Consider the following 23,520-nt stretch of genomic DNA (forward strand, 5'->3'; position numbering starts at 1 on the left):
GGAGCCAGAAACCCAAACTAGGTCCCTATAAGATGCTCTACACTGCTGACTGCCTCTTCAGCATGGAGCTTTACTTAAAACTTAAGGGGTCTTAAGAGTTAGGGAAGTCATCCATCGCTTTTGGTTCTGCTGGAGTCTTGGGTATTGTGTGTACCCAGAGTGAAGCACAGTGGCCTGACATCTGACACAAACATGGTCATCACAGTGCAGATCAGGGGACTGTCCAGGCATCAGGCAAATGGGCCTGAGCTATGGGAAAGCAGTGGGGCTGGACACACACACACACACACACACACACACACATGAGGCTGTGGTCACTATTGCTGGAACTATTCCAAATAACCACCCTCAGAGGTCCTCTGTGAACAGCTCTTGGGAAGACTTCAGGGTCAAAGCGGTTCGCAGGTCGGCACTGAGGAGCAGGGCCCATCCCCGGTACGCAGGGATTTGTTTCTTTGGTTTTATTATTACAAATGCACCATGGCTTCATCACGCTCAGGGAATCTGGATTCTACATGTTCTTCATACCCTTTCCTTTCTACCTGGGCAGGGCCACAGAGATGCATCCAAACCATGTGTGGATACAAGACATAGTTGACAGAAACAGTTCATCTCATAGCTTATAGTCGTGCCGTTTCTCCAGCCGTACAAGAGCTTTACAGAACCATGCCAGGGCTTTCCAGAACGCTGGACTGCTTGATTCACATTTGTGAGCTCCAAGATGCTGTAGCTCCCCCTTTTCCAGGCCCTTGGCACGGTCGAGAAATTCCATGCTTTGGAGAGGTCCTATCTGGCCATCAGTACTGTTATGACCACCAGATCGGTGTATATATGATGGGTTACCAACCACGTTTGGAGGGATCGATAGCTCAAAAGAACCATTCTCCCCTTAACCCCTTCCCTACCCGACCAAGGCTCAGATCTCAATATGGTGCAGCCCATGTATGTTACAGAGTGATATTTGGTTCCAAAAACATTCAATGGTCTCTTTGGCAAACTGGGAGAAACTGGCTGGAAGCTGCTTCAGGGCACTCCTCCTCAGTTCTTCCGGCTAATGTTTCATTCTCTCCAGTAACCGCTGATAGACAGGGGCTGAAAAATGAGACATGCGGAAGGCAGTGAGCTGCAGGTGTCCCATTGTCTGTCTGGGACGAGTATTTAGTCTTTTTGTCTTGGTACTAGGGGGGAATGAACCCAGAGCCACATGCTTGCTGGGCAAAGGTGACAGCCACACCCTTTTCCCACTTCTTATTTATGAGACAAGGTCTCACTAAATTGATCAGACGGACAGCTTTGAACACATCCCATACCCTATCTAGGCCTTCAACTTGCAATCCGCCTGCCTCAGATCACCAAGGAGTTGGGATGGTGCACCATCAGGCCCAGCTGATAGAATTTCATGGACAGAAGCTGCACAGTCTCCCTCTGCCATGTTCCCTTGTTCATGTACTCAGCAGGGGCTTTTAGGCTTGTAGAATTTCTCAGTTTGCAGCTTGGAGTGATACCCTCATTGAGTACCTGCCAAGCCCTGTGCAGTCTTCCCAGGCTCCCTGAGCCCAGAGTCACACCCACCCAAGAGGCTGTTACTCATTTTCATGTCATAAAGGGAAACTAGATTCTCTGTGTCTGACCCCAGTTTGTCCTGCTATTCTGACCTCGAGGCCAGGCTTGTTTTACTGTGTGCCATGTTTTGATCTGCACTCAATAGATTGCAGGGTTTGGGTCTGCTAGGGACAGATGGGGACTTACTGTCCCACATAGGACTGTAAAGCCGGACACTTACCAAGTCGAACAGACCTCTGGGCAGCCTAAAGAACAAATAAACACAAGAACAGGTCAAGATTTCTTTTGTTTTTGTTCTATTCTTCCCTTCTATCTCTCCCTTTCTTCTTCCCTTCCCCCTGGCTTGTCTAAAGCTTGACTTGTCGACCAAGCTGGTCTAGGACTTACGGCAGTCACTAGGACTCTACCACGAGGACTGAGGTGGAGGAGTAAAGGGGACAACTTGAACCCACAGGCTCCAAGGAGTTCCCTCAGGTAGTGGCCCTTGGCTGTGGGGACTTATGTAGAAGGTAGACATCCCTGGGGGGCCCTAAGCTAAGCTTCTCTACTGAGACCAGAGCTGGAGTGTCAGCTGAGGCATCTCCCAAGAATATGAGTTCAGCCCTTCCAGAGGAGATCCCTGTTCAGAAGCAGACTGCCCATGTTAATGCTCCAGGGTCAGGACTCTACCCTGAAACCTCTTGCTTAGAAACCAAAACTTTAGTAAGTTCTAACAGGCTTCGCTTGACCCAACTCCACACACACACTGAAGTAACCACACACTGCAGAAGATAGGTTAGCCCTGGAAAATGGAAGACTAATTTGGAGGCCCAACAGCCAGGTGGCTACAACGTGGTCCCAGGGTGGGCTCCCCTCACTGGTGAGGTGGATCTCAGGGCTGCTTTTCCCAGCTGTGTCTCAGTGGTTGGGGGGAACACGTACCCTGGAATACGCTGATGCCTGTTTGAAGATTTCAAGGGCAGAGTCAGCCAGCTCATCTCCCCGTTCTTGTGGCCGGTTGGCTAGAGAGAAAGAAAAACCCACAGTCTGCCACCAACATCTCAATGAACACACAGCCATGCAGTGTCTGCCACCAGTGCCCCCATGTACACACATATCATTTGGGCCTTTTCTGCAGCCAACATTCACACAAGTATTCATACTGGGTAATGTCAGAGTTGAGGTGAGATAGCAGGCAACTCAGTAAGAAACAGGCCTCAAATTCTGTGGCATACCATCTCAAAACCATAGCTCCTGGTTTCCTTTTCAGTCAGCAACTGGGAGCCACACTCATGGGCACCATTTGGCCAGGGCCACATAGTAGGACCTCACCTGGCGGCTGCAGAACAGTATTGATGGCATAGACCACTCCATTCGTTGCCATGATGTCGGTTTCAGCAACAGGTTCCTTATTGACACTCACCACATTGTTTTTCTAAGAGAAGAGACAGCTGTTGTTAAATGCAGAGCCCACTGGCTCATCCACTGACCAGGCACCCATTCGGTGAGTAAAGTGAGTAGCTGCCCTTGCCCTCCACAGACTTCCCCTGTCTTATCTAGGCTCAGCACAGTGCAGTTAGCAGGATTCCTACCCTCACTGCAATGGGGGCGGGGCAAGGAGGGAGAATGTCTTTTAACAGAAACAGAAGCTGAGCTGCAAGAGAGGCCATAAGACCCCCTGAAGATTCATAGGAAGGAGCCTATGTGGGAAGGAGCCCTCAGGGTGAGTAATTTCTTGAACAGCGGTGTGCCTGTGACAGACAGGATCTTAACACCCGAAAAGCAGCCCTGAGAGACCTAAAGTTCAACAGGCCAGTCTCCCCCCCCCACATCTGTCTTCCTTCATTCCCCTTCGAATTGGTGAGCAGGGGACAGCAAAGACCCACAGAAAGGAACAGAGAACCACACAGCCAGCTTCGCCGAGTCAGTCTGGCTCCTTCCAGGTAGGAAACCCTCTGAACACAGCTCTAAAGCTGAATGGTACCCAGTGAGAGATGCTCTCCCAGAGCAGTATTGGAAGAGACCTCTTAAGATGCAGCTTGTGCAACATCCTGGTGGGTTGCCTAGGTTTGGGACTAGAGCCGGGGGACAAGATGGGAGACTGCTCTCTGGACATACTCCCAGTAACTACTTCCCACTTTCTAAAGGGCTTCTAACCCAATCCATGTCACTCACTGAGCTGACTTCCAGTTTGTCCCCTTGGAGAGACTTCAGCCGCACCAGGGCCCCAATGCCCCCGCTCACCAGGATTTCATCACCAATGTGGTACTTCAGGATGTTGGTAAGTTCCTTGGCATTTGCTGTAAGATGGTGGAAGGAGACACGGTGAAGGACAAGGGCAAAGATTGGCGAGGTTATGGAACAAGAGAAGACACCTGTGGTTCCTTCAGAACAGAATTACTAGCTGAACAAGCGGAAGCACTCACTGAGTACCTACCGTGTACACAGCCAAGGATCTATCATCTGCTTAACAGTGAACAGATGGCCATGGCTGGGTTAAGCAGAGCTCCATGGCAGCTAAGGAGTTAATCCATACTCCTCTCTGCGTGTGAGTCATGTTTCCATTTCCTAAATATTTGCCTGGAAAGCCAGGGACCTTTCCAGAATCAGCATCTGGGACCCTTCATCATTTGACGTGGCTCCGGCCGGCTCTAACACAGTAGTGAAATATTTACACGATATGCCCTCAAGTGCATTTTCGGCTGGAGATAGCAATTTCCTTGAGAAAGGACTTGGAAGATGGGACATCTGTGCTTTGGAGGAACCGTGGAGCCGATGAGGTCAGGGCCGAGACAGTTCCCTGCCCAGCGCCCTACCTCCAAATACCTTCCTGCGTGCACATCACAACATTCCTTCCAACCCACATTCACTTCTCTGCCAACTGGGGCAGGCATCAGTGCCTTTTCAGAGTTACACGAGAGGCGGTACCTAAACCTGCCAGCCACCCCCCTGGTTTCTGATGCTCCCTGAGACAGCCAAAAGCTTATTTCCCCAGGGCTTAAGTGGGCTATTCCCAGGACCATGAAACTCAGAGGAAAATTTAAAGCATTTTAGAGCGTTCGTCTGGTTATTGTCACATCTGGAGAGGAGCTAAGGGATAGAGCCACCAATACCAAGGAGCTTCCTGGCATTTTCACCAAAGCTGGTAACAGATCTCCTCCCACAAAAAATATGGCCCAGAGCACGGTGCAGAGAAGCCTAGATCCAGGGTCTCCTGTCCAGGTCTTCAATACCAAGTTTATCCTTCCTCCCCAGGTGCCATTTTGTCTACCCACAGAGACATGAGGGGCTGTTTGGGGAACTTTCTCCACACCCCTCCTCCACTCTCGAGTAATTGAAAAAAAACCAAGGGAATCTGAGCAGGCACAAGCCACCTGGGGAATATTCTATTCTTACAGGGCTGAGAGAAGACGGGAAGTTTATGTTCGGTGTGAACTTCTCCCCTCTTCTCAGGAACCTGCGTCAGCACCACAGACACAGGCATTTGGTTGGCCATAAAGAAAATTAAACAGGACACAAATTTAGCTCCTTGCTGACTGCAACCTGAGCCTTCTCTTCTGCTGGAAAGCATGCACAAACCCGGTTTGTTCTGCTGGCTACACCGCTTCCTCCTCGCTCTTTTCTTTCCCCTCCCTTACCTTTCCTTCTGGGAGGGTGCACTGCTTCAATCAGAGCTAAAGCCCATCCCCCCATCCCATTTTACTGTGTCTTGTCCTGTGCGCCACATTCTATTTGCAACACAGCGAGCTGGAGACTCTTTCCAACTTCATTTTTTTTTTTTTTTTAAATCAGGAAACTGAGGCTCAGCAGCACAACCAGAGCTCACTTACATTCTTACCCACTGCCCTCAGCTAAGGTCCCCAGGGAAGGATTTTTGTTTTAAAATCTCTGAGGACATTTAATGCAAGTGAGTGGTTTCATTATCACTGATCCCCAGTGAAAAACACAGTTCAGAGACTGGACTTATTGTCATTGGTCTGATTTCTTTTTGCCTGGCACTGTGCCCAAGGAGTCAAAATGGTATCTCTGCCCTCTTATAACTGGGTGAAAGTCAACTGGCTCAAGAAGGAAGGAAGGAAGGAAGAAAGGAAGGAAGGAAGGAAGGAAGGAAGGAAGGAAGGAAGGAGGGAAGGAAGGAAGGAAGGTGGCCATACTCAGGGCCTCCTTTGCCACAGACCTACTATGGCTGTAAATGACTCTGGCTTCTTTCTGTGTCCTTTGACCAAAGTATCCCTGGTTCTTGCCCTCACTCTACCCCATTTTCTGCCATTGTCACCATTTGCTGTCCCCTTAATCCTGCCCACATGTCTACAGTACAGCCTCAACATCAAGTCCCTTTATAAAATGTCTCTTGTCTCCTGCCAAGGCCTGCTTTTTCAGAACAGTGGGGGATATCTGTTTCACTTGCTCTTTACCCAAAAGTTTGTTCAGTTCTTCTGGAGGCATGGCTTGGAAAGCTTCATTTGTGGGAGCAAAAACAGTGTAGACCCCTTCTCGGTTGAGGGTCTCCATCAGTCCTGCAGACTGGATGGCAGCTACCAGCATGCTGGAAACAAACACAAAGAAAACGACAGCTTGCTCTCTCTGCCCCCCTCCACACAGAAAGGAAGGTCTATTGTTATCTCTTCACTGGGCATCAATGTCATATGCAGGACAAATGGCCAGAGGGGATGAAGGGGGAAAAAAGGTGAGAATTGGTATGGCCCACCCCAAGACCAGTGGAGTCAGTGTCTACTGAGTGAGTGTGTGATCCTGGGAGGCAGAGGTCCAGCCTCCCAGACCCTGGGCATGTGGTTCAAGTTAGTGTTAGGGAAACACTTGGCTTGACAGCACTCACTAGCAAGGTGGACACAGAGGGATCAGGGTCAGAAAGCAAAGTGACCTAGTGGCTTCAGTTGATGAGGAAAGAGAAAGATGTGATCGGTCCTTAAAGCCCCTTAGCTCCCTAGGGACCCTCTGGTGTGGTATACCTGTGTTTTAGTAATTAAGATGTCCCACCTCTCTTTCTGTGGATATAGGGATTGTATTGTTGGCAGGAGCTCTGCTTCCTAACTTAAGGCAGGACACCTTCATCCTCTTAATAGTCCAACCATAGATGGTCACACCAGTATATCACTAGCATTAGGTCACTCCCTGGGAAGTACAGTGAAAGAGCTGAGGACCAGCATGGTCACTTGGAAGAAGCTTGTCCCCGGGATGAGATTGGTTACCTAAAACGATTGTCCCCCTTCAGGACATCCATAACAGTCCCCATTGGTGGTGTCAGCATCCGGTCCATGGTGAACAGGGTCCCGTACCGTCCTCTCTTGTCATGGGCAGCAATGCAGCTGTTTTCAATGCAGAGGCTCTGCACAAAAGAGGGGGAAAGAGAGGAAGATGGTTGTCCTCTCAGGCAGGGTCCTCCAGACTTGTTCAGAGCCAGTAATGATGACATCGCACACAGAGGTTTCCTCAGGGAGAGGTGGGCAGAGAGGCTCTGATAAAACTGCACAGGGATTCCATGGCTAGGCCAGCCTCACTAAAGGTCTATTAACAGAGATTTAACAGACAGATTTGAGGCCATTGACTAGTTGATTTAACCAGTGATGAGTTCATGACTGGTTGATTTTATCTGCTATCCTCTCCCCAATGGTACTGTTTAGTCCCAGACCAAGAACAACCCCGTGCTGACCCTTCTATTTGATTGATATGGGAAGGTCTTGGACCAAGGAGAGCTGAGCTTCACAGGGGCGAACCTAGAAAGACTCCAAGTTTCTGCCCCCATGTTTCCCCTGCCCCCATTCTTCCTGCTGAGTCCCAGACAACCTCCTTGCTCAGCAACTGAGTCAGGGCTGAGCCTTAGTCTCCAACCTGCAGGAAAGGAAGGAAGTGTCTCCCAGCATCCTGTACACTTTCCAGAAATTGCTTCCCCTTTATTGAAAGCCAGTTCTTACATAAGCTCCTGGCTCTTGAGGACTTTTTTTTTTTTTAAAGCACATGCCAAAGAAGGGGTGTGAATTAGGACCTGGAACTTACATTTCGATAAACAAAGACTCGCAGTTTTTTGCCACCCAGTGTGTCCAGCGTCTGTCCTGAGTACAAATACTTGGAGGACAACTGTTCTTTGACCATGTGGTTCAGAAGCAAAGTCTTCATTTGGGCATCGATGCGAGGGACACCATCTGCAAGTGAAGGGATGGACAGACCCAGAGAGACAGGCTCCTGAGCTAAGGCATGTGAAGAGAGACACACATGAAAGAGAGCCCATTCCTCCTTGGTTTAGAAACGGAGGCAGAAAATAAAGGTAGCTGTCAAAATCCCTTAACATTGACCATATACTAGAGGGGAAAAATAGGCACAGCCTATTATTGAAGATGTTTGTCATTTTACCCTCAGAGGGAGGATGTCCCCATGACAGCACATCAGCTGACCCCTGCCCATATATACTAGTGTTGACCCCACAAACAAAAAGCCAAGTCCCGCCCTACTCTCCTGGCAGAGGTGAAGTATTGGGCTCCTAGGAAAGATTTCCCCCAATACATTCTTGGCTGTTTTGGATAAACAACGGATAGTCCAAAGTTTCTGATAGAATCACATCTGCTTTGGACTACAGTAAGCAGGAGGTTCCAAGGCTGTTGTAAATCAAGGCAGGGCTGTAGAGTTGTGGCGGCTGTCCCAGAAGTGACAGAAAACAGAGTGCTTTCCGTGTGTTACCTTTGAATACAGAATTCAGTGGGGCCAGGAAGGTCAACTGTTCTTTTCCAGAGAGATGTGTGCTGAGGCCAGCTTGTCTGAGGAGGTCGATGGCTGTGGAGACGTCAGATTCTGCAGCCAGCTCAAGCAGTGTCTTGGCTACAAGGAGAAAAAATGGAGTTCAAAAGGTGGCAGGCAATATGTGTATGTCATGGTCCAGAGTGAGATAGATATCTGTGTGAACTTTGTCTTGTTAGTCGATAGCCTTTTAAACACAAAGGAGCCAAGCGTGTTTCTGTCATCAGAAAACCTAACCTACAGGGAAGTAGGTGACAGTCACTTGTCAGTGGGCAACACTGTCCCCAGGCCCCAGGATGGCTTTGGCCAGGACCTGTGTGAGTCTAAGAAGGAGGCAGCATGGCCTTTATGGATGCCTTTAAAGATACTCTTCTAGGGAAAGATTGTTCCCTATTTTCAGGCTAAATAGAAACCAAAGTCCATCCCATCATTGTCCCTGGGTCATTAGCCTCGGGTGCTCTCAGGAAAGCAAATGCTGTGACATCAGCAATGGCCCTTTGTGCCCAACCACAGCATGCAAGACCAGAAAGGGATCTAATATGGTGTCTCCCTCATTCCTGATGTTCCTTAAAACATTCCGGGTTGCCTCAAGACAGTGTCTAGACCCTGGAAGTGTAAGACTTCATATTTTCTAAAGCCTTCGGATTTCAGAAGGTTCAGAGCTGTATGCTGCACCAAGGGCAGGAAGTGGCCCAAAAGATTGCTGAATACCCTGGTCTTGTCACTAGGGTTCCAGAAGAAACAAGAAGCTGAGCAGGACAGAGCCCCCACGCCCAGGCCTACCTACCTGAATCTGGGATGAGCAGCTCATCAATGAAGTGGATGACACCGTTGGTGGCCAGGAGGTCTTTGTTGGAGATGACAGCCTTCCCGTTGATGGTGAGCATGTCCCCACTGCAGCCCACCTCCAGCGTGGTACCCGCCAGGGTCTCCATTGACATTCCAGCAACAATGGCCTCAGCACACATGGCTGACTTCAGGATATGGTTGTTTAACAAGTCTGTGGTAGAAGAGGATACAGGTCTAGAGACTGCTGTGGTCTGTTGCAGGGGCCAGCTCCCAAACTGCCCATGGCTGAGAATTTTGCTGAAGTACCACAGGCCCACATCCTTATCTCTTGCCCACCACCAGCTAAAAGCACTGGGACTCTATAGTCAGACTGCCCAAGTTTGAATCCCATGGCTGCTGACCTGTTGCGGGATCATGGGCCAGTCACTTAGCCTCCTTGACCTGATATGCAAACCTCCCCTCAACAGAGAAACCACAGTCATTAGCTCATGAGCATCGGGGTTTAGGGTGAATTCTCCCAATAGGTCAGGGAGAAGGGGAAAGCTCTGATAGACCTGCTGTGGATCTTAGGCCTTTATAAGACACTGAATGAGGCAGGAAATAATATAAACTGCCCAGAAGGGTAACTGTGCAATGACCAGATTGATCATGGCAGAAGCCTGCCTTCTGTTGCTATAGCTATAGACTTGAAGGGAGAAGGTTGGGGTCTCCATCAACAGATTCAGATGTCTTGTTGGATCTGTCTTAGAGCGGAAGTGAATGTTGCCCACTTATCTGTCTGGTGCTACTTTGGAGGTATGTACCCAGAAGCTGAAGCCTCCCCATCCACACCCTACCTCTGTACAGAGGAAGCAGCAAGGTCTAGTCAAGGACATGCCTCACCCCCACCCTGAGCTCACAGGTTCCCAGACTGCATCTCTTGGATGATATTGACAAGATCCTTTGTCCCAGCTTTACCACGTTGTTGAGTGTGCAAACCAAAACTGCCCTGTCACAGTTAAGAGGAACCTCTGAGGCTGGCAGAGGCCTCAGGATGCTGGAAAGACTCTAAAAGTCAATACTGATCCAACTCGGTTGGTACAGATTGTGGGACTAAGCATGGTGGTGTGCTTCAGGCTAGCCTGGGTATATAGTGGGCCCTGTCTTAAAACAACAAGAGGGCCTGGTAGGGATGAGGCCTTTGGGGGATTGTGCTTCTTAGAGAAATAAAGTGAACCCTTGGGGTGAAGTAGAAACCACAGGGGGGAGAAAGACAGAACCAGAAATCAGGTTTCAAATGAAATATAGCAGTCCAGGGCTGCTGCCTGTCTGCCAACCACCTAGAGACAAAACAGGGCACCGGTGATGAAGACCCCAGTCCTCTTCCTTTAGGACTGTAGCTGAAGCAGCAGAGGGCAGTCCCCTGCTGTGAGCAAACTGGTCATTGCTTAGAAGAAACAGTTAAGCAAAAGCCTTCTACTGGGGTTTATAACGATTCCAATATCAATGAATATATAAATGTGCTCTGTTACCAAAGATCTTTTAGTGCATGTGGTGGTTTAGATGCTGTATGTTAAAGGCTTGCCCCTACCCTCTGGATGGTGCTATTGGGAGGTGGTGACAGCGTTAAAAGGTGGAGCTAGTGTAAGGCCTTTAGGTCATTTAGTGCCCATCCCCCAAAGCCACAGTCATGGGGCCAAGTGATCAGGAAATAACACGTCTAAGATTGTGAGCCAAAGGAAAGCTTGTCTCTTCCTCATCCGGTTATTTCAGGTACATGGGCTGCGATGCATGCAGCCCACACCTCTCCCAGGGAGCGCCCTAGCCCTTGAGGCTGTGGACCCACCCCTGCCAGTCCCATCACTGAACCCCACTGGACCATCTCAACGGCCTGTTTTAGAGCTGCCCACCAGGCTTCAGTTCCTTTGAAGACACAATGTGGGATCCCGGCTTGCAGCCTGGAACAGGCATTTTGAAGGACCACTGTGATCTCAGCACAGATGCCACCCATGCATTCTGACAAGTCTCTTTCCTCCCATGTTGGACCTGGAGAGTTTAAATTTACAGGGTGTCTATAACCCATGAGGCATCTTACATGGTCCACCTCGAAGTCATGCCTAGTGACATTTAGGAGGAAGAATGCCGGGGTGGACTTTATAGGGTCTAGGGGTTCATTAGGCAGCTTGGTACTGGCGATTCTTCAGAAGTCTTAGAATTAGAGGGTGAAAAAAGGGTGGGACCCCTCCTAATCTGCCTTCTATGCTTAACTTGGGAGTTGAAAGGTGAAACCAGCGACAGAAATCAACTGACCATTGATTTCTATTGTTTTTGGTTATCCATGAGGCCTCTGACCAGACATAGGAAAATATAAAAGGTCACCATAGTGATTCCTCTGGAAAGGTGCCATCGCCAGCCACCCACACCTGATTTGTCCAAGCTCTTTAAGCTTCATAGATCTACCATCTTGGCCACTCTGGTTTTGTTTCCTTAATTTGTGTAGAATTGGCTGGTGACTCCTAGCACCGGCTCTGCTTGGCTTCTACAGAGACACGGCCACTGGGAGCAACACAAACCAGGGTTGTAGCAGACATCCCGAAACGTGTGACGTTAGCATAGGCCAGTGCTCACTTGAGCTGCTCCAAGGCGGCAGCAAGGGGCTGAGGGTGCTCACCTCTTAGGGCCTCCGGGTCACCCAGGATCCGGTTCAAGGTCTCGGCGGGGATCTTCTCAAAGGCCTCATTGGTTGGGGCCAAGAGTGTGAACTGGCCATCACCCTCCAGCACGGAATTGAGTCCGGATGCAGCCACGGCAGCCTGTGTAAGGAAGGGAGGATACACCTTCCTCAGCTCACCTGGCAAGATGCACACACCCTGGCTGTGCCTCCCCTGGGGACGTGAGACACTTAGAGGAATCCCAAGAGAGAGAGAGAAGCCCAGCCGAAGTTCTGTCTTACAATGGACTCCACAGTCCCTGGCCTATGTTCCAGCTGAGTGAGCCATCTTTCAAGTGTGAATGACTTCACTCCTCCATAACTCTGGGCCTCTCCTCCTGTAGTTATCCTTCCTTTTTCCTTCCTTCCTTTTTCCTTCCTTCCTTCCTTTCTTCCTTCCTTCCTTCCTCCCTCCCTCCCTCCCTTCCTCCCTCCTTTCTTCCTTTCTTCCTTCTTTCCTTTCTTCCCTCCTTCCTTCTTTTATCTTCTTCTTGGACTCCCATCCTTTCAAACCTTGACCAAAATGCCACTCCTCTTGGCACAGGTCCCCAGGTAAAAGTCACGCTGACTGTCACGTCTCCCCGCTGTAATCCCATGGTCAGTGTGATCCCTTATGAGTGATTGATTGTCCCATGTAGAGATCACACGCCTCAGGGCTGCACAGCATCAGAACAATATCCTAAACAGGCCAATGTGCTTCTTCATGCTCCCTGACAGAGAGGCTCCTCCTGGCTAGTAAAGCCTGCAGGAGATTCAGTCCACAGGCTCCTTCCATGTTTCCCCATAGCAGCAGAATTTCTGCAGTGGGGCAGAGCACTGGGGGGCTGTTCTCTTCCTTCAGGCCTCTCTACCCAAAGCATCTTTTCCAGAGAAGTCTTCCCTGGCCACCCCCCCACCCAGGCTACACTACCCATCATTCTTTTGCTCACTCCCCCAAGCTCACCCCACTGTCCTACCTTGCTCAAATCTCATCTGTCTCCCCAGAAAAAATGGTAGCCACTTTGTTCACTCTGACCCCTGGCACCTAGACTTGGGGAATGATGGGGTTTAAGAAGCATGTGTTGGAAGGGGAAAAGGGGGGGTATTAGGGAGGGGCCAATGTGGAATTAAAAAGAGGAAATTTTTCTCCTATCAATCTCAACTGCAAGGGGAAGCTCCTCAGTAGAACTTTGTGCTGGAAATGAAAGTTTGTGCTGTCAGCTTTAGGGTAACATTCCCTTGCAGACCCAGAGAGAGGCAGGGAAAAGCACCTCAAAAGCCAGACTCTCTGGGGGCCCCTGAGCCAGCTAAGAGTTCGTTCCAAATGCCAAGGCCCCTCTGTGCCCCTGCGGGAGTGTTTGTCTCTGTGTTGGAGATCTCCAGGGCGGGGCTGCTCACTTCCACTTGTGTACTTTGTGGTTAGGAAGTCCTCCTTGAATCAGACAAATCCCTGACAGGGCAGCCTATGCCCACTTCCTCCTGTGTGGCCAGTGCCAACAGGAACCACTTGCCTTTCAAGCTGTTGGACATACACCTTTGGCCTGAGGACAGTCAGGATCCAGCTTCAGAGTCAGAGTCTATGCCCCTGAGTCTACACAGGCAGCTTCTCTGCTAAGTCTATGTTCCAATGGAACATGGGTATGGGGCCCCAAGCTAGGTCCTGTGGTCTTAGAAGCACCGTGCTGGCTGAAAAACCATTGGTTATAGTGTTCTGTGTGGGAAGAAACATCAGAAAAGAGGCTTTCACACTGCTGGACTTCACAATTCAGCCCCATGGCTCAGAGGACTCTGTCTCTACTCTAACACCGCAGGATTATCCAGAAGAGTCAAGGAAAGAAAAGCTTTATAACAAGGGCATTTCGCAGGGTCTGTCCAGCTTAGTGCTCTCTAGTGTCTTCTCTACATAACCACACTTGGGACATCTTCATGCCTTCCTGTAGAAGACATCCCATCAGATGTGTCCTATGTGTCCCCAGCCTGGGCCTCTATTCCAAACAGTTCCTTACCCGAAGTGTCTCAAAGGTGTCCTCGATCTCAATGATCTGTTGGATGTTGTTGGTGACGGTGGAAATGACCTTGTCAATGAGATGTACCACGCCGTTGGTCGCATGGTGGTCAGCTTTCAGCAGCCGGGCACAGTTAACAGTTACAATCTGCCAGAGGAGAAACAAGGTTGAGTGCATAAAACCAGACGTTTGCAGGAGGGAGAACAGTGGGTCCACAGCTAGGAACAGAATGTCTGTAGAAGACACCCGGGAGGCAAGGGCTTGCCTACAGTTTATCAAATGTCACAGGACAGAACCCTAGAAAGCACCATCCCTGCTGGGCCAGAGCTGGGCTCACTGTGGACAGTGCTGGGTAACTGAGGATGCCCCTACCCCGTTGGGATAGTGATGGATCTGGATGTTGGAATTCTGGTACATGGAGGTGAGGGCCATCCCGTGCTTCAGCTCATCGGTCAGGACCCGCCTGTCCACCATGTGGTATCGGAGGGCATTGAGCAGTTCGATGTTGACGTTGCTCACCAGGGAGTCCAGCACTTCCTGGAAAGAAAGTATGGGCAGTTAAGAGGCAGCAGTTCTGCGTTCAAGGGAGAGGCCTCTGTTCCAAGCGGACCTAGATCTCTTTTCTATGAAGGAGTCCTTTAGTGAACATCTGTGGGAGGCTGGGGGCACTGGAAGGCACCTTGGGAGGCCTGCTTTAGCTTTCTCTAGGGAGAGAGGTGTGTTAAAGGAAAGAATGTCTGAGACAGCAGAAAGTCACTACAGGTGACCAGGCAGTTCCCAGCAATCCCCTGGGCTGCAGGCTCCCCTCACCGCAGGCAAGGAAGCCCAGGCCTCGTTGCTAGGGGCAAAGATGGTGAAGCTGCCGGGTCCCTCCATCTCAGGCCTCAGCTTTTCCGTGCGGTCTGTGTATAGTTGTGTGGTGGTCGATCCCACAACTCCCATGGTCTCATACAGATTCGAGAGGGGAAGAGCTGCAGAGGCAGAGAACAGAGGGTCAGGTGTGAATCCATCCTAGACACACATGCCTGCCCTCAATTCTTTGTCAGAAATGGCAGTGGGCACAACTGCAGAGGAAGGGAGGGGGAGGGGGTGGAAACCCAGACATCTGTCGATGGACATGCTTAAAACTCGCATGCTTCTTGGGACTGCAGGAGCCAAACACCTCCCTGAGCAGCCTGCTGGGTAATCTCTAAATGGCTAATTGCTTTAAACATAGCAGAGGAGAGTGTTTTGCTCCTCCGCATTTAGATAAAGTGGGCAGAAATGGGTTGGACATTACAAACCCTTGTGAAGATTTCCCTAACAGCTTTGTTAGAATGGAAGAGCTCTGACTCTCCAAGTCTTTGCATATTTTCCAGGATCTGGCAACTGGAAGGGCTTTCTAAGACAGACTCACTATGTAGCCCCAGGCTGGCCTTCAACTCTTGGTGACCCTCTGGACTCAGGTCCCCGAGAGCTGGGACAACTGATGTGTGCCCCCATACACAGACTAACATTCTTATTTAAATAACCCAAAACTGTCACCCCAGAGTTAAGTCCCCAATTTAGGCCAACATCCTATCCCATTTTATTTCTTCAGCCACCCTTCTGCTTCAGTCAGCAACACCACAGCCCTGGCCACAATAAGCATCTTGTCCTAATCCAGACACTAAGTCTAACTGTTTTGCTATTTTACTTTCTTTTTGTATCTGAATCTTAACGCTACCTTGAATTTCGAAGCTGAAATAAAACACAGAGCCTGCTTAACTGTGTGCAGCACTGAAGGTGCTGGTAAAATCCACAGGTCCCACGCCATCTTTGGCCCAGTGTGAGCATTGTTGCCTGTAGGTAAGCTGCTGCCTATTTCTTGTGCTGTACTCCAGAGGCCAGAGACCATGTTATTCCTGTCTGAGCCCCAGCAGGGCTAATAGGCCAGCCTTGTTGGATGCTCTGAGGATCACCACCAGAACTGCCACCATGTGATCTATTCCCTTTTGCATGGCTCTTCTTCCTCTTCTCTTGCTTCTATCTCACCCACCTGCTGGGCAGCCTTTCTCTCCTGGAACCTTCTCATATCCTGGACAGCACTCATAGCTGATGACTCTGTGAAGAGAGAGGACAATGTCAGGCACTCTTCCTTTCCGATGCTCTCCACTGGGCGGAAACGCCACGGGGAGGACGGAAGGCGGCCAATAGCATCTGTTCTCAGGAAGCATGTACTCCATCATGACTGTGCTGGCCAGAGGTCAGGAGCCTTTCACTCCCCAGCCTTGTAGAAGGTCTCTTGACTGTCGCCAACACTGCTAGCCAACCAACTGGGAAACCAGGCAGAGGCTATACACCCAATAGCACAGTCAGAAACAAACTCCCCGGTATCAATCTCCAACAACCAGACGCAGGAAACACAGTGGATAGTGTTGCAGGAAAGAAGGAAAACCAGGGACTTCTGTGTTGCTTCTATCTCTGAGCTACCTCACCCCTGTGGCTCCACCTCATCTCTGGGTCTCTGCAACCTCCTGTGTAAAATACTTGTGTGCAGGGTGGAGAGTCTCTCTCTCTCTCTCTCTCTCTCTCTCTCTCTCTCTCTCTCTCTCTCTCTCTCTCCTACTACTCCAGTATTTGATTTAATAGCCCGAAAATCAGAGTTGGGGCAGTCATTGTGTTCTCGAGGATTTTACAAATCAAATTTCAAATGAAAACCTATTACCTCACATTAAAAACTTATTTAAAGCACGTTTATGGTTTCACACTTGAAATATCTTAGTGGTTATTTACAAGCCACCCCCCACCTTCCATTGTCTTCAACCTCGCCTTCAACCTTCCAGGGGACAGCCAATGACACCAATCAGCCTCTGGTGGAACACAAGATGTGCAGGACACTTTAAAAATCATCTGTTGAGAAAACTGAAGATTGTCTGCTCTTCCTTCCTCCAAGTAGCTCATCATGGGACACTGTGTGGACATCACAGACTGAGCTTCAGTCAGCCTGGCACATTGTGGAAGTCAGGAGTTTCAAGTAACATTGCAGCTAAGGAGCCCCGGGACCAGAGCTGAAGACTGCCCACAGGTGCTCACAATCCTCCAATCCTCCATTACCTCCCTCCCTGACTCCCAGGGCCTGGAGCCAAATGCAAACAATCCAGTCTCCCCCTCGGTCTTGCAGGGATGACATCATCAGAAAAGAGGCAGGCAGCCGAGAAGAAATGTGCCTCTGGGGTAGGGGTGGGTGCCGAAGAGGCTGCTGGCATTTCAGGAAGAAGGTGTCTGGGTCTTGTGAACTCACTTGGAATTGGTTCAGGAAAAACTTAGTTACGTGAAGATGAAAGCCTGGCTCATCTGTCACCCAGGGGATGCCTCAGGTTCTCAGACTGCCAGGGAAGTACAGGTGTCACATGGCTAGACATGGTCCCTACCACCCAAGATGGGGGAGCAATGAGCTATACTTTCTTCTATGCTCGGCTTTCTCCACCTCTGGCTTCCCCGTCTGCATTGTACTTCCCTTCTGTTCCTTCTTATCTTGAACCCCAGTCCTTAAAGAACAGGCTGTGACGTCAAGGCTGACACTGACCAACCCACAATGCAGTGAGTTGACTCTTACTGGGTCATCTCTCCTGCTGAGGAACTTGCCCAGGCAGGGTGGTTAGGAGGTGCCATCCATCTGAGGAGGCTCACCTTGGGATCCCTCAGTGACTACAGGGGTAGCCTGGGGAACCTACTTCTCTCTGTGTCTCTGTTTTCTGGCCCTCAGAGCCAACCATTATTAAACCAGCTGGTCTATGATGCTCCTTCAGCCTCAATGTAATCATTCCAGGAGGCTGGGGAGAAAGCAAAGGGCAAAGAAGCTCAAAGGAAAGCAGAGACTGGCAACTGCCATCCCAGCTAAGCCTAGGGCGCTCCCCAAGCCTCAATCCCATAGCACCTGGACCAACCCCCTCTGCAGACCCCCCCCCCCCCCAGGATTCCAGGCTTTCTCTGATAATAAGTACTGAGCCGGTTTGGCAAGATTTTCAGCCGACTATCCAGTCGGATGACCTGAGTTCAATCCTATGGCTTATATGGAAGAAAATAGATGCCCATGGGCTGTCCCCAATCTCCGCATGAATACTAGCACATGCACACACAAGCACACGGATATATGCATGCACTCTCATGCACCTGTACACACAATAACTAGGTAGATAAATAAATACAGACACACATAAACGTAAAAACGGTAGCAGGTGTCTACAGCTGGAGTTGGGCAGGTGGAATTAGGTAAAACCTTCATACCAACACTGTTTTTTTTCCAAAAGTGCCGAAGTGGAGTTCCATGGAGCTGGAGAAGCATTTGGGAAACCTGTCCTGTCCCCCAAGTTCTTTCTGGGCCCCGTTGTGCACATGGCTGCTTCATAGTTCCATGGCTTGGGGCTCCCAGCTATACCCCCCCAAAGACTTTGCTCCCCCAAATATTAGCTTCTGAGCTCCATTCCCTTTCCCCAAAACTAAAGGGCAATGGAGCAACTTAGGTGGCCTCACCAGGATGTCAATGAAGATGAAAGAAAACAAACTTCCCACAGTGTATGTATACATATATGTGTATGTGTACACACATGTATATATGTATGCAGAGCCGGGCATGTGGAGAACTAGAAAGCTGGGGTGGATGATGAGAAAGAGACAGATCCCATCAGAAGAGGCTCATAAGGGACAGGGCAGCTTAGTATGGAGTCAGACACCCAGCTGAGAGCCTAGATAGGTGGGGCATCCCTAGGGCTTCCCCCTCCCAATTTCATCAAGGACAGTCCTTTGACCATGCACACATGTGGAAGAAGCAGACAGATTTGGTGTTGTCTCCTGTGTGTTCAAGGCAATGAGTTTCTCACGGACTCTCTGCACCTGGCCCTTACAGGGGCTTGACAGTTCTCTTTGTCATGATGGCGTCTATACCAGCCCCCCCCCCCACAGCAGACCTCAGTCTCCAGGGCTGTAAACCTTCCCGAGCCAAAAAGGCCTTTTGCTGAGTGACCAAGCATAGCTCTGTGCTGGAAAGCCTTTTCGAGTCCTCTTGCTCTGGAGACCTCTCCTTCCGGGTATTTCTCTAGGACAGTAGCTACGGACCACACCTTCAATTTGAGGACAGCTGCTGAGAAGGCCCCGAGGTTGGCAGAGCCCCTGGCTCCTAGCTAGATGGTTTAAGCCCTTCTCAGAACCAGCTTGCTCCTGCCCAAGGTGGCACAGGACAGTTGAAGTTTGCAGACAGAGAAAACAGCGTATAGGGGCCATGTTGATCCGGACTTCTAAAGATGCTAGTCTTCACAGTGGGCTCTCCTACCTTTCTCATACCATGTTCCATGCTATGCAGACTTCCTGGAGAACTTATAGGCTTTGTAAGCACAGAACTTAAACCTGGCGCCACCTTTTTAAGGACCCAATAGAGAAGAATAGAATCTATAGGTGCCTCTCCTGACACACCTGCAGTTACAAATGCCCCTTCACAGGGAGGACCAGGCTACTGGTTTCTGCATCTTGTCTTATGAGCTAGATTTTGATCCAAGGCTCCTGGCTTTGTCTTGGCTGCACACAGTGCAGGATGTAAAGACTCAGGTGCAAGTGCTGGGGGGGGGGGGTGGCACACACACTCCAAGGGAATGAACTACCAATTATCTTGTTCCCTGAAATGAGGTAAGGTGCCTGATTTACAGACGGGATGTAAAAAGATAATGTTAACATAAGGTCCGAGTGCAGGGATGCTGGGATGCTCTTCCCAACATCTACCTGATGTTTTCACTCAGATTGGGTTGGGAGAAATCTCACTGACTTCTCCCCAAATTTATTTTCCACTAAGTTAACATAAACTTAAAGCATTTAACTCGGGCTGGAGAGATGGCTCAGTGGTTAAGAGCATTGACAGCTCTTCTAGAGGTCCTGAGTTCAATTCCCAGCAACCACATGGTGGCTCACAACCATCTGTAATGAGATCTGATGCCCTTTTCTGGTGTGTCTGAAGATAGCTGCAGTGTATTTATATATAATTAATAAATAAATATTATAGAAAAGAAGAAAGCTCTCTGAGTCTGAGACCAGACTGCTCTACAAACTGAGCTCAAAATAGATAGATAGATATAAATAGATAGATAGATAGATAGATAGATAGATAGATAGATAGATGATAAAACAAAAAATTAACTCTCCCAAATGAGCAGCCCGCTGCTGTTCTGGTTGAAGGCAGGAGGCTAAGGAGACTAAGGAGGAGGTGGAGTGGGGAGTAAGGACTGAGCTCCTGAGATAGGCGACTCTTATTGTGTCACCATACCTGAGGTGAACCACATACCCACGTGTAGATATTGGCATGCCCACCCTCGAGTGGCTCATTTTCTGCATGCCTTTCCTTGGACAGAGGTTAAGCTGGCTCTTGAAGTCTTCAGTAGAAAATCAGCCTAGTGAGGCATGAGGTGGCTTCAGAACATGGGTTTATGTCATTTTCCCCATGGACAGGAATGCACTTTGGTGGCTGTTGCATGCTTGCCACATCCCCCAGATCCTTTGCCCATTGACTGATCAGAGTTTCAGGTGCTTAACCTCACATGTCTTCACAATGACCACCAGACTTGGTGTAAGCCACCAGGAGGTGACTGGTGACTCTGGCCCCCAAGGGCATCTCTGATTCCAAGAGGATTTGTTTCTAGGATTTGGGTAAGATCTGGGCTGAAAGAAGACCTGGGCTGAAAGCCCACCCAGACTGTTGCTTGCTCCCTTGGGTACCTGTGGCATTTTTGGCCCTAGCTGCGAGGCTTGATTCTCCTGGGGAAAGCACAGAGTGACCAGACCTCTCCATTTCTCAATGGCTGACTCTCAGTAGGATGTGCAGGCGTCTGGAGCCTCAGTATCGTCATCTGCAAATGGGTTTAAAAAAAATCCCACACTGCTTGGTCAGAGAGTGACTGTGGGGACTAAATTGGGCAAACAAACAGGAAGCAAGCACTTCCATGTGGGATGGATACATTCTAAGTATTCGGTTTGGAACATCTAAAACAGACAGAGATGACCCCCCTCCCCCACCCCGCAGAAATGCTGAAATGGAAGCTCAGTTATAATCTAATATAATGAACATAACTTCATCAAAAGTAAAACTCTGCATGAGACCACTGATCAAATCTCATTGTGATAGCCATAAACACCGCAGTGGGGGAGGTGGGGTTGTTATTAGTTTCCGATAGCTTGCTGTGACAAATTACCGCCAACTTCCGTGGCCTAAGGTATTATAAAAGTATTGTGTTAGAGTCAGAAATCGGCCTCGTGGGCCTAGTAGCAAAGCCACGTTCCCTTTAGAGCTGGAAGGATAATCCCCATCCTGCCCTTCAGTGTCTGGAGGCCGCTGTATTCCTTGCCCTGGGGTGGTACCACAATAACTTTGTATTTGAGCAGCACACCCCCTTTTCTCTGAATCTGAGTCTACTGCACCCCATTTACAAGAACCCTTAGGATCCCAGCAGACTCACCTCAGATTGACACTTCAGTCAATTCTGTGATGTAAGAGAATGCATGTACAGGTTTCAGACTAGGATATGGGCACCTTTGGGGGCGGGGGAGGTATCGTTACCCCATACAGTATACGGGCCCAGAAATGTTCTCAGGAGAACCATGTTCCACACCAGCTAAGCAGGCTCCTAGTTTACAGAGTGTTTCTTTAGCTAGAAATTTTGGAAAGCACTGCCTCGAGTCTGGTGTATGCTCCGTCTCTATTATCTTTGAGCAGGTGGTGGAGGGGGGACAGGTCTGGGGACAGTGCAGACAGCTCTGAGCACCCTCTTCTGGGACCAAGGTAAAGGGATGCATGGGAAGGAGAAAAAGGGTAGCTTTCGTCTTTGTGCCATGACACCTACAAGAAGTAGACCTCCAAGCTGATGGGATAGTACCAGCATGCCCCAGCATTTCTTCTAGGCTCTGCCTCACAGTTACCTGGCAACAGCCAGGTGTGCCTGACTCACTATAAAAGGGGCTGCTTGTCCCCCTCCTCTCTCTCTTACTCTCTTATCCTCTTCCCCTCTCTGTCTCTTCTTTCCCTAATTCCCCTCCCTCCTCTCTCCACATGTTCATGGCCAACCTCTAGTCCTCTTTTCTCTCTCTCTCTCTTTCTCTCTTTCTCTCTCTCTCTGCCTTTCTCTGTCTCTACTACCCCCTCAATCCGCCCCATGCCTAAATAAACTCTATTCTATACTATACCATCATGGTGTGGCTGGTCCCTCAGGAGGAAGGGATGCCTCCACATAGGCCCACAGAGATACCCTTTCCCCCCACCAACCTCACTCTAACAAACACATCCCTTCCTCTTTTTTCTCATTTCTTTTTTCTTTCTTCTTTCTTTCTTTCTTTCTTTCTTTCTTTCTTTCTTTCTTTCTTTCTTCTTCTTCTTAAATAAAACACAAAAGGAACCCCTGTTATGTAGCTGAAGGGCGAAACAATGCCAGGTGCTGGAGAAACAGAGGTGTCCCATCAGTTCATCTTGGCTCAAGAAAATGGCATCTCACCTGTGAATCATGTTGCCAGGGGAACCACGTAAAGAGGTTGGGATGGACTGTTATCACCTCTAGGTGCTAGCTTTCACACCGGTCCTTCTGTACCGCCTTCAAGATGCTGTAGCTCCCGCCAGGGCTGTGATATCTTAGTAATGTCAGCTTCAACATGTGTGCTGAACAGACCTACCCCCCCAAACCCCCCTGATCCTCTCATAAGAGACCTTCAGAGAAGCTGCTGGGCTTCTCTCTTAAGCCACACATAAAATTTTATGGTTCCCTACTAGAGCCAGGCCTGAAATTACAGAGTGGGCCGCTGCCTGCCACCCGCAGGTCTCTTTGTCTGACCTGCTATTATGTTGCCAGGGTTCTGCAGCTCCGAAGTAAACCCTGAAGTGACTTTCTAAGTAAGAGAATTCACCCAACCCATCCAACAGGGCTCCTCTGCCAACCATGTCCTGTAAGCCACCAAAAAGGGGTCCGATGCTAACCATGTCTGCAGAATGTCAGCATGACAGTTTGGTGCTTGGACACACATCAACAGAGTCCCGGATTCTTCTCTCCCTGGAAATGCAGACAACTACTGCTGGAAGACCCAGTGATCTCACTGCTAAGGACTAGGCTAAGTGTGGCAGGGCCACCACACCCGCACCCCCCCAACACACACACCCAACACCCTCCAGAAGACAGCATCCAGAGCCTCACATACAGACAAGGGGTTCCAGGCTGTAGACCCAAAAAGCCTGTTCCCATCTCTCTGGTGATCTCACATAACAGGACCTTTGCCTTCACACTTGGTGTTCATCACCTATTTTCAGGATCAATGCTTCCTTCCTTCCCAGGCCCCTTGAGGCCCTACTCGCTCTCATCCCAGTGCATGTTTCCGACGCAGCTCCTCGGACATCTTCCCAAGAAAATGCCAGTTCTCATGGCTTGTCAAGACTGTCCTCTGCTCTACCCACCACACTTCTAGCCCCAGTCCTCATCTGATTAGGCACCTCTAGGGACCCCGTCTCTCAGGATAGCATTAACTCCAGCCACTACGGGCCTCCCACTTAATTCAGACCTCTCTGCACACCACTGTCCTGGGAAACTCTTAGTCCTTGAGGACAACAGAGATGAGTTCCATCTCTCTTTTCTCCTCTCTTTGTCCCCTGGGTCCCTTCCAAGTCAGCTCCACCTTCTCCGGGCCAAGGCCGCACAGGATGTTCCGTCGGGGATCATAAAGTTTTTTATCAGCTCATGTTTTCTTATGTTCACTTCCTCTTTTTTTTTTTTTTTTTGAGGCTTCCCA

At 49.6% G+C, this 23,520-nt stretch overlaps 1 protein-coding gene across 1 annotated transcript in view; it reads right to left on the reverse strand.

The window, feature by feature from the left end:
* Nucleotides 1-465: 465 nt before the first annotated feature.
* TGFBI (transforming growth factor beta induced) overlaps nt 466-23,520 on the reverse strand; it is a 29,917-nt gene continuing 6,862 nt past the window's right edge. Inside the window, exons 3-17 of the mRNA XM_080921010.1 lie at nt 15,773-15,837; nt 14,566-14,726; nt 14,128-14,292; nt 13,756-13,902; nt 11,732-11,873; nt 9,080-9,292; nt 8,236-8,373; nt 7,558-7,703; nt 6,753-6,889; nt 5,958-6,088; nt 3,718-3,842; nt 2,875-2,977; nt 2,485-2,564; nt 1,784-1,808; nt 466-1,092 (exon numbers count right to left, since the gene is read on the reverse strand). Of these exons, the coding sequence (XP_080777136.1) occupies nt 1,052-1,092; nt 1,784-1,808; nt 2,485-2,564; nt 2,875-2,977; nt 3,718-3,842; nt 5,958-6,088; nt 6,753-6,889; nt 7,558-7,703; nt 8,236-8,373; nt 9,080-9,292; nt 11,732-11,873; nt 13,756-13,902; nt 14,128-14,292; nt 14,566-14,726; nt 15,773-15,837 (1,819 nt within the window). The 3' untranslated portion in view covers nt 466-1,051. The remainder of the gene's footprint in view (nt 1,093-1,783; nt 1,809-2,484; nt 2,565-2,874; nt 2,978-3,717; nt 3,843-5,957; nt 6,089-6,752; nt 6,890-7,557; nt 7,704-8,235; nt 8,374-9,079; nt 9,293-11,731; nt 11,874-13,755; nt 13,903-14,127; nt 14,293-14,565; nt 14,727-15,772; nt 15,838-23,520) is intronic.

This window comes from Micromys minutus (genome assembly GCF_963924665.1).
Source record: "Micromys minutus genome assembly, chromosome: 1".
Taxonomy (NCBI): domain Eukaryota; kingdom Metazoa; phylum Chordata; class Mammalia; order Rodentia; family Muridae; genus Micromys; species Micromys minutus.